Source organism: Nicotiana tabacum, chromosome 20 (assembly GCF_000715075.1).
Source record: "Nicotiana tabacum cultivar K326 chromosome 20, ASM71507v2, whole genome shotgun sequence".
Classification (NCBI taxonomy): Eukaryota; Viridiplantae; Streptophyta; class Magnoliopsida; order Solanales; family Solanaceae; genus Nicotiana; species Nicotiana tabacum.
This window is the reverse complement of record NC_134099.1, coordinates 127,702,280-127,719,193: the sequence shown is the minus strand read 5'-3', so window position 1 is coordinate 127,719,193 and position 16,914 is coordinate 127,702,280. Positions and strand designations below refer to the sequence as shown.

Here is a 16,914-nt window from a genome sequence, read left to right as displayed (position 1 = left end):
GGTCTCTCACCGACCGGAATATACGCAAGACTGCCCATACTGGCTGACTTTATACCCAAAGCATCGGCCACCATATTGGCCTTCCCCGGATGATATAAGATGGTGATATCATAGTCTTTCAATAGCTCCAACCACCTTCTCTACCTCAAATTTAGCTCCTTCTGCTAGAACAAATACTGTAGACTCTTGTGATCCGTGAACGCCACACATGACATGCCATACAAATAGTGCCTCCATATCTTCAACGCGTGAACAATGGCTGATAACTCCAGATCATGAACTGAATAATTCTTCTCATGAATCTTCAACTGTCGTGAAGCATAAGCAATGAACTTACCATCCTACATCAACACTGCACCAAGTCCAATACGAGATACATCACAATAAACTGTATATGGCCCTGAACTTGTGGGCAAAACCAACACCGGCGCCGTAGTCAAAGCTGTCTTGAGCTTCTAAAAGCTCGCCTCACACTCGTCCGACCACCTGAACTGGGCACCCTTATGGGTCAACCTGGTTATCGGGGCTGCAATGGATGAAAACCCCTCCACAAACCGACGGTAATAGCCTGCCAAACACAAGAAACTTCAGATCTCTGTAGCTGTCGCGGGTCTAGGCTAGTCCTTGACTGCCTCTATCTTCTTCGGATCCACCTGAATACCCTCTGCTGATGCAACGTGACCCAAGAAAGCAACTAATCCCAATCAAAACTCACACTTCGAAAACTTAGCATACAACTGACTATCTCTCAAAGTCTGAAGAACAACCCTCAGATGTTGCTCATGCTCCTCCCAATTGCGGGAATAGATCAAAATATCATCAATGAAGACTATCATGAATGAATCCAAGCAAGGCTTGAACACTCGGTTCATCAAATTCATGAAAGCTGCTGGGGCATTTGTCAATCCGAATGACATCATCAAGAACTCATATTGCTTGTACCGAGTGCGGAAAGCTATCTTAGGGACATCGGATGCCCTAATCCTCAACTGATGGTAACCAGATCTCAAGTCAATCTTCGAAAATACCTTGGAACCCTAAAGCTGATCAAACAAATCATCAATCCTCGGCAATGGATACTTGTTCTTGATCGTAACCTTTTTCAACTACCGATAATCTATACATATCCTCATCGATCTGTCCTTCTTCTTGACAAACAACACCGGCGCACCCCAAGGCAAGATACTAGGTCTAATAAAGCCTTTATCAAGCAAGTCTTGCAACTGCTCCTTCAATTCTTTTAACTCAGGCCGGGCCACACGATATGGTGGGATAGAAATGGGCTGAGAGCCTGGAGCCAAATCAATGCAGAAGTCAATATCCCTGTCGGGTGGCATACCCGACAGGTTCGAAGGAAATACCTTAGGAAACTCACGAACAATAGGCACAGAATCCATAGAAGGAACCTCAGTACTAGAATTACGAACATACGCCAAATAGGCTAAACATCCCTTATCCACCATACGTCGAGCCTTCATATATGAGATAACCCTACGGGTAGAATGATCAGGAGCCCCTCTCCACTCTAAACGAGGTAAAACCGTCAAGGCTAAGGTCACAGTCTTGGCATGACAGCCCAAGATAGCGTGGTAAGGTGATAACCAGTCCATCCCCAATATGACATCAAAATCAACCATATCCAATAGTAACATATCTACTCAGGTCTTAAGACCCCCAATCACAACTATACATGAACGATGGACACGATCTACCACAATAGAATCACCCACCGGTATAGACACATATACAGGAGCACTCAAGGAATTACTAGGCATGACCAAATACGGTGAAAAATAAGATGACACATAGGAGTATGCAGATCCTGGATCAAATAGAATTGAAGCATCTCTACTACAAACTAGAACAGTACATGTGATAACTGCATCGGAAGCCTCAGCCTCAGTCTCAGGCCGAAAGAGCATAACATCGGGGCTGGGCCCCACCACTCTAAACTACATCTCTAGGACGGCCTCCTGCTGGCTGGACTCCACCTCTAGCGGCCTGACCTCCACCTCTAATACCTCTACCTCCACCTCTAGCACCTCTACCCCTACCTCTAGCTAGTTGAGCGGGCGGTGGAATACTCGGTGCCTGAACTATGGCGCGGGAGCCCTAATGCTGAGAGCTGCTCGGTGCTCGAGGTCAAAATCTTGCAATATGCCTTGTATCGCCACAAGTATAACAAGCCCTCGGCTGCTGAGACTGCTGACCCGGACGGCTTCAATAACCACTCTAAAAACTCTGGAGCAGCGGTGAATTGATAGAAGCTAGTGATGCATTTTTAGGACTGCTGATCAGAATACTGCATATGAGAACCATGGCACCTGGAGCACTGTGAGAAGCCTGAAGTGCTGAATGAAATGGCCTGGAAGAATGGCCCCTACCAAAGAATATCTACCTCCAGATGAGGCACCACTGAATCTGCCTAAATGACGAGGCCTCTTGTCAGACCCCTGACCACCCCCGTGTGATACAACCATCTCAACTCTCCTGGCCACATTGGCTACATCCTGAAAAAAAATCTCGCTCCCCGTCTCCTTAGCCATTTACAATCTAATAGGTTGAACGAGTCCCTCAATGAACCTCCCCACTCTCTCTCTCTCTCTCTCTCTCTCTCTCTCTCTCTCTCTCTCTCTCTCTCTCTCTCTCTCAGTGGGAAGTATAAGAAGAGCATGATGGCCCAAGTTAATAAATCTGGTCTCATACTAAGTAACAGTCATAGAACCCTACTGGAGATGCTCAAACTGCCTCTGATAGTTCTCCCTCTGAGTGATAGGAAGAAACTTCTCCAGAAATAGCTGAGAGAACTGATCCCAAGTCAAAGCCGGTGACCAAGTTGGTCTAGCCAAACAATAATCTCTCCAATAAGTCTTGGCGGATCCAGATAAACGAAAAGCAGCAAAGTCGACCCCATTGGTCTCCACTATCCCCATGTTCCGTAAAACCTCATGACAGCTGTCCAAATAGTCTTGGGGATCCTCTGACGATGTACTACCATAGGTAGTAATGAAAAGCTTGGTGAACCTGTCCAACCTCCACAAAACATCAGAAGACATAGTTGCTCTCCTCACCGGTCTGTGCCACAATACCAGGCTGATCTACCCCAACTATTTGAGCTGCTGGATTTTGAAACTAGGGAGCCATCTGCTTCGGAGTGCGAGCAGCAGTAGTCTGGGCTCCTCCTCCAGCCGAAGAGATGGCTGGTGCTACAGGAAGCAAGCCTACCTGGGTAATACTCTCCATAAGGCCCACTAGACGGACCAGAGTATCCTGAAGTACCAGGGTGGCGATGAACCCCTCTAGGACCTGAGCGGGTCCTGATGGAACTGTCTAGGCTGGAACCTCATCGATAAACTCAACCTGAGGCTCCGTCGTTGGTGTTGTTGCTCGAGCTCTAGGCTGAGCCCTTCCTCTGCCTCGGGCCCTAGCACGGCCTCGACCTCTGCCCCTCGCAAGAGCTGCTACTGGGGCCTCGGGCTGTTGGTCAGCTGATGAAGAGGTATGTATTCTCACCATCTCAAAAGAACAGAGTGAAAGTTCAATTAGCATTGAGAAATCAAGTCGCACGACAGGAAAGAATAGATGTGAAGTTTTTCCTAACTCTATAGCCTCTGGGGGATAAATACAGACGTCTTTGTACCGATCCCTCAGACTCTACTAAGCTTGTCCGTGAATTGTGAGACCTAAGCAACCTAGGGCTCTGATACCAACTTGTCACGATCCGAATTTTCCACCCTCGGGAGTCGTGATGGTGCCTACTCATGAAATCTAGGCAAGCCGAGTGTTATAGATTCATTAACCTTTTTACTTAGCCTTTTTAACAGTTCAATATAATAGTGATCAACAGCGGAATAATTATAATAGACAGAAATGTGGAAGACAAAAATAATAGTTTATCCATATACTAGTGTAGAATCCAACATACAACTCTACCCAAAATTTGGTATCACAATGTCACGGACTATCTACGAATACTATAAATAGTGGTTTGAAAGATAAATACAAAGTTGTCTCTGAAATACATAAAATAACATAATGGAAAGATAGAAGGAGACACCAAGGCCTGTGGACGTCTGCAGGACTACCTCGGCCCTCGGGTCTCCACCACTGGACTGAAGGGAGCAACCTCACTGTGGTCCAAAACCTGCAGCACTGGGATCTACACACAGTGCAGATTGTAGTATCAGCACAACCGACCCCATGTGTTGGTAAGTACCTAGCCTAACCTCGACGAAGTAGTGACGAGGCTAGGACAAGACTACCAAATAAACTTGTGTAGTTATATCATATACAACAAGTAATACTGACAGAACTAGCAGTTAAAGACGGGGAGGGGAAACATGCTCGGGGAATATCATGTACCAACAGGAGTTCAGTAAAGAAGCATACGGAACACAAATTCAACTTTAAGCAAGAATAAGGAAATCAATCATAAGTGCACGGCATCACCCTTCGTGCTTTTACTCTCGTCCTCACCATAAGAATCAATATAATCGGCACGGCATCACTCTTCGTGCTTTTACTCTCACATAATCATGGCACGGAATTATCCTTCGTGCATTATCACTCATATCATGGCATGGCATTGTACATCGTGTGGCTCGACATCACCCTTCGTGCTTTACACTCTTCCTCACCCAAGCAACAATCACAAAGCAATTTGGGCAAGGGAATCAATAATATCATAATAGAATCCCGGCAAGGGAACAATACCATATCAATAATATCCCGGCAAGGGAACAATATCATGAGCAATAATATCCCGGTAAGGGAGATAATATCATAAACCTCTTCTCTTTTCCACAATTACTTCACAACTTAATTCTCAACTTGAGCCAACGCTCTACAATGTTCAATTACCAATAATACTTTCACAAGCCTTGTTCAACAATAGAAATCATCATATAAAGCATGAACAATACGAAGCAGAGTCACATCAATCATAGTATAAGACTCACGGGCATGCTTGACACCGACGTATAGATACTCGTCATCACACCTATACGTCGTACTCAACAATTAACACATAGAAAATAAGATACAACTCCTAATCCCTCAAGCTAAGGTTAGACCAAACACTTACCTCAATGCCACGAATACAATTCTAGCCTCAACTAGCGCTTTACCTCTTGTTTCCACCACCAAATTGCTTGGATCTAGCCACAATTTACTTAAAGACATCAATAAATGCTAAATGAATCAATTCTAATGCATGAAAAATAGGTTTTCTAAAGATTTCCACAAAAAGTCAAAAATCGACCCCAGGCCCACATAGTCAAAACCCGAGGTTCGAACCAAAACCCGATTACCCATTCACCTACGAACTCTAATATATAATTTGTTTTGAAATCAGACCTCAAATCGAGATCCAAATCCCCAAAATTTGAAAATCCTAAGTTCTACCCAAAATCACCCAATTTCCCATGAAAAACCCTTGATTTTGAATTGAAATCATGTAAAAAGATGTTATAGATTGAAGAAAGTGAGTTAGAAATATCTTACAATTGATTTGGAGAAAAGCTTTTCTTTGGAAATCACCCAAGAGAGCTTAGGGTTTGAGAGAGTTTGAAAAATGAAGAAATTTCAGCTAAGTTATGATTTTACACAAGTGCAGCTATCGCATTTGCGATGTCATGTTCGCAAATGCGAACTCGCAATTGCAGCCAAGGCTTCGCAATTGTGAATGAAGGCCTGCCATATTAACTTCGCAAATGCGAACGACTGTTCGCAATTCCGAACACTGATGGAGTCGCTTTTGCGACTGGAGCTTCGCAAATGCGAAGGTCGCCCCGCCCCCTGCCCAGTCATCGCAAATGCGATGGTTAGTCGCAAATGCGAGCCAGGCTTCGCAATTGCGAAGCCTGCAGACCTGCAATACACCAGCAGTTTTTCTAAGTCCAATTTCACTCCACGGCCTATCCAAAACTCACCCGAGCCCTGCTCCAAATCAAACATGCACACAAGTCCAAAAATATCATACGGACTTGCTCGTGTGATCAAATCGTCAAAATAACATCAACAACTATGAATTAAGCCTCAAATTCATGAAATCACTCAAAAACATCAAAATTTTCAATTTCTCAAATAAAGGTTTGATTTATACTAAACGAACTCCGATTCTTACCAAACTTCACAAATTCAAGTTAGTTATTATATAAAACATGTACCTGGCTCCGGAACCAAAATACGGGTCTGATACCATCAATTTCAAACGGCTTTTCATTTCCAAAAACTCTTGTAATTTTAGTTCAACAATTTCTTTATAAAAATCATTTCTTGGGCTTAGGACCTCGGAATTCGATTCCAGGCGTACGCCCAAGTCCCATATTCTACTACGGACCCTACGAAACCGTCGGATCGCGGGTCCGGGTCCGTTTACCAAGAATATTGACCAAAGTTAACTTTAATTAATTTAAAAGCCAATTGCCATATTTTACTTAGTTCTCACATAAAAGCTTTCCAGAAACGCGCCCGGACTGTGCACACAAATCGAGGTGAGACAAAATAAGGTTTTAAAGGCCTCGAAACACATAATTTACTTTCCTAAATATGGTACACTTCTAATTATAGTAGGGAATCTTATTGGAAAGCTGTCTAACCGCCAAGGACAAATCTGCTCTAGAATTTACGCCGTGATCTTATGGTCGTTGCGGGAATCTTGCTCTTTCTGTTATCAAACCATAACGGTATTATCTCAAGGTTGGTCGTACTCGGCCTCGGTGTTCATCGTGCACTTCGATCTTCAAGTTTTGTACTCCGCCATCGGGCTCCAAATCTGTTTTGAACCTATTCTCGAAGCGACTCCTCGAGCCTACGAAATCGGGCATACACGATTTCGACCGTATACATCATTAATTACAGTTCTTAGTTTATGAATTTTCAATTTATATATAATCAATTGATATTGTTACATAATGTCCTAGTCAATTTATACGCCCTTTGATAAAGCAAATTTTTAATCCCTTTATCCTTTGTATGTTAGGATCCCTATAAATGTATATCACAATAATAATATGTATATCACAATTTTTTTCCTTCTTTGTGTATATTAAAATTTTATTTTCTTTCTTTATATGTCTAAATATGGAGCCGAGGGTCTTTCGAAAATAACTTCTTTATTACCGTCATAAGGTAGGGGTAAGGTTTGCATATATTTTACCTTCCTAGACCTCACTTGTGGGATTTTACTGAATTTGTTGTTGTTGTTTGTTGTTGTAATTGTTGTTGTTTGCATATCTAAACTTGTGATAGTATTTTGGGATACATATTATTGATGTGTTATACATTGCAATATGCAAACAATATATTTTTATTGTGATATACATTGATATAGAGACAACAATAAATTTTAAATAATTATTTATGTAATGGCATAGTTTAGACATACAAAGAAGGAAAATAAAATTTTAAAAACTTGGTCAACTACTAATTATTGTTCAAAAATATTTTGTAAATTAATTAGTCAAACACAAATTATTTTTCACCAAAATAATTTTAAAAATTTTGCCAAAGAGGCGAGATAAAAATGAAGGGAACACCACGTGCCGTTGATATGATTCGTCCAAAACGAAGAACACCAATAAGGGAACAATACTTTCTCCAAATCGATCACCAGCCCTAATAGTTGGCAAATCAGTGAACAACGCATTTCGGAAAAGAATTGGGAGCTTCTTGCATTGGGTTCGTCGGACCTAAGTGAACGTTGCATTTAGGAATCGCTATACCCAGGTGTGAAGTTTCACTTACTTTCCATCTACTTACCAGAGAGAATTATGAGTGTATATACCTGCATGTGTTTATACAGAAACTCAAGTTGAACTTTAATCAAGCTATTCACCCCCTTTAATCAATTCAGAATTTTGTTTGTGCCTAAACTGGGTTCTGGGGTTTTTTGCTATAGATCCAAATCAAGCTTTCATTTTTATTTTTTTGGAATGAGGGGTTTCTGCTGATTGTTATGGTTTGTGTTTACTCCGAAATTACGAGTAACAATTAAATTTGATTTGTGGTTTTAAAGATATGTGATCTAGTTCAATACCAATTAATAATCAAGCAATATGAAGTATAGAGGAAGAAAATAAGTAAGATCAAACCAGTAGATAGGTCAGTCTCGACCTCGAGCCTAGTGACCTCGAGATGGTCTAGAACAAGAAAGCAAGAATGATACAGTTAAAGTACAACTCTGATGAACAATGAGCGAGAAAGTAAGATAATATATTATTTGCCGATGATTAGATTATTCTTACAAATGATTGGGGTCCCTTTTATATAGGAGGGGAGCCCTAAATAAGGTACATTTCCATTTACAGTAAAAAAATCTTATTGGGACAGCTGTATAACCGCCTAATACGGATTTGTACTAATTCGTACAAATTAATTCCGAAATTTACGCCATGATCTTGGGGACGTGGCGAGAATCTTGTCCTTATGTAACAAACTCATAACGGCACTATTTCAGAGTTGGTTATACTTGGCTCCGATATTTCTCGAACACTTCGATCCTCTGGCACAGCATTCTGTCTTCGAGTTCGAGTTTGGTCCATCGAGCTCGAACTCGATCTTACCTGAACTTGGGCTTGAAGCGACTTCTCGAGCCCGGAAAATCAGGCATACCTGATTTTGACCGTATACAGTTTGCTTTTGGAAAAAGTCGATCTGGGTTTTTTTCATAAATTTACTATAGGTGATGGATTGGTAAGTGGCTTTTCTTTGTTTATTTTGAAATCGTTAGTACTTTTCTGGATCAAATTATTGGACATCGACCTTTGAATTTTTCACTCGTTTATTGCCCTAGTGATGATTCTGCTTTTCAAGATTGGTACTAAACAAGTTCATGTAAGATACGTATTAAACGCGTGAACCTGGTTGATTATGTAGTTAGCTAACTTGTTAGAAAGTATAATAATCTATGCTATAATATTAATAGCTTCCAGAAGGTGGAGAATACATGGGGCAAAATACATTGTAACACAACACAGTTGTGAACACAAAAAGTCCATTTCTGAGTGCTTAAATACCAACAATCTTTCCTAAACAATAAAGTTACCAGCAACAACCATATTGGAACAGATAGCAGCTATATCATATTACCAATTACACTATATGTCACTACCTTTTAGTACCATTAACAACTACTAAACCATGAGACATTAAAATAATGAAAACGGACAATTAGTGGAACATTAAAATAAGGGCATGGTGTTACACTTTGAGGCAATACACTGTTCTACTTTCTTAATAATATATCAGAAGTGGCTTAAAGCAGGCATCTCTTGGTTGACATCTCTGCTATTGGATCCGTTTTAGATGTTTTGGTTGATGTTTTCGTTTGCCTTTGTTTAGTTCATTATTTTCTTACTAGCCATCGTACATTTTGGAAAATTAAGGAAAAAATTTAGGCGCTTTTAAATAACTGTCGAACTCCTTTTCGAAAGTCATGGTGATTGATGGTGGTTTCTGTGCTTGAATGGCTAGTCCATAGGCATTTCAAGAGTTACAATACATTGTTTAGACAGAAAATTTGCCTAAATTGGACAGTTTTGAAGATATTTTTCATGTAAAAATCTTGATATGTTGTTTCTTCCACTGTTTGTCTTTGCCATCTTAATTTTTCTTTATATATAGTTATATACTTGTTGTCCACATAAGTTATAATATAACTGTTTTATGTTTTAGTTTGCTTTGCTCTATTGATTCCAGTAGATCAAAAGAAATTCTGACTGGATACTCCACAGCAACAATTTCTACAAATATACTTGCACTATATCAATATTAAATATCTAGTTTCTTTTTCACTCTTAATCAATACTTTAGTACTTTTTATCAAAAAAGATGTTTGTTTTGGGAAGAAAGACTACCAACATATATACCATTATCTTATCAAAAAAAAAAAACATATATATTTTTCCCATGGAAATGCTTTTGCTTTTCTTTTGAGGCGTCCCTTTTTTACTTGATCACTATCATTGTTTCCTCTTCTCTATCTTAACCTTTTCTCTCTTTGTTTTTGTCATCAAGTTAGAGGCCAATACATTATTTTTTGAGAAGGAGTCAATACATTATCTATAACGACTAACTTTTCAGAAAAAAATCAGAAATGAAGAATCAAAAGGTGAAAAGAATTATTTATAGTCTGAAGGATCTTTTGACTTGTAAAAAAACTAAGTCTTATCTTGTAAGAAGAAGTCTGAAACTAGAAAAAGAAATATTACCAAAGCTGAGTTTATTTTCTTATAAATACAGTAATTACTCATGTGATCCAGCAAACTGCTATACTGAAAAGCTTGTACTGGTTGAATACATTTTCTTGTTTAATACAAATGAGCGTCCCAGTAGATAAGCCAATATGGAATCCTATTCCTTCCCTATATATGCTAGTTATCTTGATCATCACTGCGTTTCCATTTGTTTCTGCCAAATACATTTTTAATACTTCTGAAACCTCTTCCACTGCAAATGTACTTGCCCTCTTAACATGGAAGGCCAGCCTTGAAAGTGAAAGCCAATTACTTCTTTCTTCTTGGATGAATACAAGCACAAGTCCTTGCCATTGGGACTGCATTCGTTGCGACAACCTTGGAAGAGTTACTGAGATGAATATGTCAAATTATAGCATAAAGGGTACCCTTCACTCTCTTGATTTTTCATCCTTCTCCTATCTCATCAGATCAAGCCTACCCAATAACTCACTCTATGGTACTCTTTCCACCAACATATTCAATCTTTCAAGGTTGAGTTACCTTGACTTAGGCTACAATGATTTTTCAGGAATGGTTCCACCTGAAATAAGGTTGTTGAGAAGTTTGAGTTTTTTATACCTTGATTACAACAAATTCTCTGGGCATATTCCACGAGAAATAGGGATGTTGAATTCCTTAAAAGATCTCTTTCTGTCAAAAAACATATTTGCTGGCTCTATTCCCACTTCTTTTGGTAACTTGACCAACTTGAAGTCCTTGTATCTTCATAGCAACACACTTTCAGGACCCGTCCCTCAGGAGATTTGGTCTTTGACACATTTGATGGATGTTGATTTGGGATGGAACAATCTTACGGGTCAAATATCAAGTTCTATTGGAAATTTGAGTAAGTTGTACTCTTTGACTTTGTCCAAAAACAGTCTCACAGGTGAAAGACCAACATCAATTGGAGACTTAGGCAACCTGCTCTTTTTATCCTTTTGTGAAAACAGGCTTTCAGGGCCGATTCCTTCATCCATTGGAAACTTGACTAAGCTAAAGACATTGTATTTATGTCAAAATGGATTGTATGGTCCCATTCCTCCAAGCTTTGGGAACTTAAAATCTCTTGTTGATATGAGATTGTTCAGTAATAAACTCAATGGACCCCTTCCACTAGAGTTGGAAAACATTACCAACTGGGAGATGTTTCACATAGCCGATAACTATCTCTCTGGTCATTTGCCTCATAATGTTTGTCTTGGTGGATTCCTGACAGAAATATCAGTGCAAAATAATCGTTTAATCGGTAGCATCCCAAGAAGCTTGAGAAATTGTTCCAAGTTATCCAGGGACAGACTCGAAAACAATAAACTATCAGGAAAAATATCAGAAGCTTTCGGTGTATATCCGAATCTAGACTACATTGATTTAAGTCACAATGAGTTGCATGGAGAGCTATCATCACAATGGGGACTTTGTGGTAAAGTAACCTGTTTGAAGATGTCAAACAACAATTTATCTGGATCTATTCCATTTGAGATTGGAAATGCATCTTATTTACAGGTGCTTGATCTCTCCTCTAACAATTTCACTGGCAAGGTCCCTAGAAGCTTGGATAGCCTAAAGCTACTTTTTGAGCTTGATTTGTCTGGTAACGAACTTTCTGATGGTATTCCATCAGAACTTGGGAAGCTTTCTTTGCTTGCAAAACTTAGCTTGGCGGCAAATCATCTCAGTGGCATAATTCCACAAGAAATTGGAAACAATGTGCAGCTATTGAGCTTGAATTTAAGCAAAAACATGTTGGAAGCAAGTATTCCTTCACACTTGGGGAACTTGCGCTTCTTACAAAATATGGATCTTAGTCATAACATGCTTAATGGTGAGATGCCATGGCAACTGGAACGATTACAAAGCTTGGAGCTAATGAATCTTTCGCATAATAAGTTGTTTGGTTCGATCCCATCAAGTTTGGATCAGTGTCTTAGTTTGAGGTTTGTTGATATATCTAATAATCAATTGGTCGGCCCTGTTCCTAATATCTTAGCTTTTCAGAATGCGTCGCTTGAAGAACTAAGAGACAACAAAGGCTTGTGTGGCCACCTCATTGGATTGAAACCTTGCTCTTCATCTGTAATCACCAACAAAAGAATAAAAATCTCGACGATGCTTTTTAGTTTGGGTGGTGTTCTTCTTTTGATGGTGATCATTTATCTTCTTTTTACCACATCCTGGAAAAGGAAAAATCAAGTTGAGCAAAGAGAACAAACAAAGGATCTCTTTTCCATTTGGAGCTTCGATGGGAAGATGACATATGAGAACATCATTGCAGCAACAGAGGGCTTTAACAGCAAATATTGCATAGGAAAAGGAGGACATGGAAGTGTCTTCAGGGTCGAGTTACCAAGCGAGCAAGTGGTCGCGGTGAAAAAATTTCATCCTTTAGATGATGGTGAATTGGACAGCTTGAAAGGCTTTAAAAATGAAACAAAAACATTGTTGTTAATCCGCCATCGTAATATTGTAAAGCTTTATGGATTTTGTTCACATGCAAAACATTCTTTCTTGGTTTACGAGTTCTTGGAAGGAGGAAGCTTGTCAGAGAGACTAAGAAATGATGTCAAAGCGACAGAGTTAGATTGGATTAAGAGGATGGACATTGTCAAAGGAATAGCAAATGCATCATGAGTGTTCACCTCCTATTCTTCACAGGGATATATCCAGTAAGAATGTTTTGTTAGATTGCGAAGACAGGCCCCATCTTTCTGATTTTGGTACAGCAAAACTCTTAAGGCCTAACTCCTCTAATTGGACTTCATTTGCTGGGACTTTTGGATATGTTGCTCCAGGTATGCTCTATATATTTAAGTTTAGACTAACCCCTATGTATATATTATATTCATGAATTTCAAGAATCACAATTACTAGAAAATTAAGCAGTATGTTCCATTTGTAGTGCAAGTCAAAATGTATATGACAAAAAACATTCTCCTTGAGATAATGTTCTTAATGTTTTTCATTCAATCCACTAGTAATATTGTCCACTTTGGGCTTAGGCCCGCACGGGTTTAAAATGCGTCACTAGAGTCTAAGGCCTATTTACTTATATACTTAGCATCTCTCCCGTGTTTTGTCGATGTGGGATTTACCTAGGGTGTCACAGTAAACCATTTGCTTTTGAGTTTTATGTCATTTTCATTATGTCGTGTTCTGCTCGGCTTCTCTTCGTTATGGAAATTGTGCCTCTGAATATTCCTTTTCTTCTTGATTCGCATGTATATACAGAGCTTGCTTACACTATGGAGGTAGATGAAAGTTGTGATACCTACAGTTTTGGAGTGCTATCATTGGAAGTGATTTTAGGTAGGCATCCAGCCGATATTGCTCAGGCTATATCATCAAAAACCGGCCTTGACATATTGTTAAAGGATTTCATTGATCAACGGCCATCACCTCCGTTTAGAGTGGTTGAAGAATTGATCAACATCACAAAGATAGCATTGACATGTCTTCATCCCAGTCCACAACTTAGGCCAACCATGCAACAAGTTTCTACATCTTTAGCCAAAGAAAAGCCACTTATGAATAACTGTTTTCCTTTTATTACTTTAGGCCAAGTGATTGATCTTGAATTAGGAAGTACCTAAACTTTGTGTGTTTTCACCCTTTACATTAGCTGTTGTGGCGTTTCTCCTCTTGTACTGCAAATTACCATATTTATGCAATAGACTAATAATAGAGTACATATATTGCAAAAAGAAAACGTTGATCGTGAGCTAGAAGTTAAAGTATGTAATTCTTACTGTTTACTCTTCCACTTGTTTTTTCTTACTTTTGGGAAGAGTTCATGATTGAAAGAAAAGATTAACTTTTACTGAGTTAATCCTTTATAAAAATGTCAGAGATAGAGAAAGTTGGTTTTGCAACTTCCCCTGAAGGGACAGATAATTAAGATAGTCAGATAGAGCATACCTGGAGCTGTTTCTCAAGCTTCTTGAGAACCAATTAAACAGTTATTCTGCACTGATATTTCTGTCTGGAACCCACCAATTTTGTGAAACTGCAGTTTTGCAAGATTAGATGACCTAATCCCTCTATCCAAATTTATGTTGCACTTTTTTCTTTGAATCTATTCCAAAATGAATATTACCTTTCTATATTTAAAAATAATGTAACTTTAAATTTCTCATTATACCTTTAATGAGATCATTTATAGTTTCAAAATATCTAAAATGTTATAAAACAATAAAAGAAGAAGAAGAGTATTGCAGAGAAAAGTAGGGAGAGAGAATTCTTATTAATTTTGGAATGAATTACAATGGAATAGAACCCTCTATTTATAGGGAGAGGCTGACTTAGCCACCAAGTATGAACCCTAGAATCTCTCTAAATACAGACATTCACCATAAATAAAATTCTATTTATAACACTCCCCCTTGAATGTCTATTCAGCAAATAATGTGCCTCGTTAAAACCTTAACTAAATAAAACCCAGCGGGAAAAAAATTCTAGAGAAGGAAAAAGAGTACACATATCTAATAATACGCCTTTTGGTTGCCTCGTTAAAAACCTTGCAAGGAAAACCCAGTGGGACAAAACCTTGTAAAGAAAAAAGCGTACAACGCGCATTAACTCCCTCTGATGAGAGCATCAATTCACATCCTTGAGCCTTCGCATCCCAATCCTGTGCACCATCTTCAAAATATCGTTGGTAGAGATTTGATAAACAAATCAGCCATATTAACTTCAACGAATTTGTTTCACCTTGAAATCATCATCCCTGATAGATGTATTGTCTTCATCTAATCTTGTTGGAATCGTCATTTCAATATCTTCACATAGGGGTAAAGACTCTTGCTATGATACTATCATGCTTATAGTTATAGCAAGATACTTTTGTGCACAAATTGCACTTAGGATATGGTACTTCAGGACCAAGAATTGTATATGCTTTAAGCGATTAAAATCCTTCAAGGATTGTCATATAAGCCATATAAATAGAATTTAGATGCATATCAAGTTTTCATGTCATGCTAGACATATAAGATTGATAAACGTAATTGCATACATCATTGACTTTATAGTTTATACTTTCAAGTGTTTGAACTACATGTCCAAAACTATGTGTCTTTCATATGGAATCAATTCTACTTGAATTGTGTCTCTTCCATTTGGCCAATACTTTTGTGTCTATATTCGATAGACTTAAGATCCTCATCTATATTTAGCGCTATGATAGATGTCGTCGACAAACATTTTATATAGGTTCCAATATTTTTTCATAAAGACTTAACATAGAGATCTCTTCATTCATATATTCAGGTACCTAAATCTCTCATGAGATTTTATGAAGTGTTATGTCATGTGATCTTCTAGATCACTTGCCTCCTTTATTATGATCATTTTGATTATTTGCTCATCTTCTTTATCAAGAAGTTTATTTGAAACCGATTTGTCTATATGGTTTAAGCGTACCATAGACTTTGTCCTTCTAGGACTTAATAGGAGCATTTGCAATGAGAATATAGTTACTTTCTTTGGGTCAGCAAATGCGTCTAGCATACTTTGCAATATATTGCAGATGAATTATCTTTTTATGAACTTCAAGTTCATATTATCATATTTGAGGATCTAGATATACAAATGATAATTCATTCCACATAACTTTTTCTCAACTGTTTATCGTCTCTCCCCCTCATGTTGAAAAAACTAACTTGTTTTCCTCAACTTTGAAAATCAATCTTTGTGCGTTATGGTGCTAATCAAAATACACACTGCACATTAATAATAATACGATGGAATTATTTGGTTTCTGACCCTGAAGCACTTGTGATGGGAGAATGTAATATACTTTCGTATATAACCTATATCAAACTAATATAGATAACTTTGTTCTCATAAGCAATAGTTAAGCTATTAAGTGGAGGCACTCTATAAATTATTTTGTTAAACCAACTATGATGTAAACCAACTTATCAAGATGAACTTCTTGAATAGAAAATCTGGAAATTATGCTCGAAATTAAATTATTGAGCAAGTTACCTCGCAAAACACCATGTTGCGAGTTAATAATAATTATACATGTAACCATCTCATAGATGCATCTTGCGTGGTAGACATGGCAGGTGAATGGGCCCATATTCACCTTTGATATTTCCAGCATTCATGGGATTCAATCCCAATTTTAGTTGGTCAATTTAATTAATGAGAACATGCAATATAAGAGAATTCGTAAAGAACTTTCTAGTTCTTTAATATTTGCCCATGTGAATTCTCTATTATTTTTGCACATCATGGCTAAATCAATTATGCCAACTGAATAAATTATCAAAATTGATAAACTTCAGGTTTATACCATGACGCGTGCAATTATCAATAAACTTCAAGTTTATTATGATATGGGTTTTTATATCAATAAACTTCTACTTTATTGTTGCATTCTTTTATTTATGTAGTACAAATTGGAGAATAAAGCGGGAAGCTCCTCACATATATATTACCCCGCTATAAGTTGTTGTAATAGAAGATATTAAATCTTTCCTTTATTTATAGTCTCAATATAATCGATCGCTTTCGCGTATACTTTGGAAACTGAATAAGTTTCTTTGAGACTTACAACAACACAATAAGTTGACATGACAATCAATTGTATTCCTTCAAAATAATAATAATTGGCTCTTCCAAAGCTCTCAATTAATTTGGTGCTACCACATATTCATCAACATTCATATGG

At 38.2% G+C, this 16,914-nt stretch overlaps 1 protein-coding gene across 1 annotated transcript; it reads left to right on the top strand.

The window, feature by feature from the left end:
• The first annotated feature begins 5,632 nt into the window (after positions 1-5,632).
• On the top strand, positions 5,633-13,944 carry LOC107817572 (uncharacterized). Its single transcript, XM_016643419.2, has 2 exons — positions 5,633-13,030; positions 13,467-13,944. Exon 1 carries the CDS (start codon positions 10,320-10,322, stop codon positions 12,867-12,869), a length of 2,550 nt encoding a protein of 849 aa, XP_016498905.1. The 5' UTR covers positions 5,633-10,319; the 3' UTR covers positions 12,870-13,030; positions 13,467-13,944.
• Positions 13,945-16,914: the final 2,970 nt, after the last annotated feature.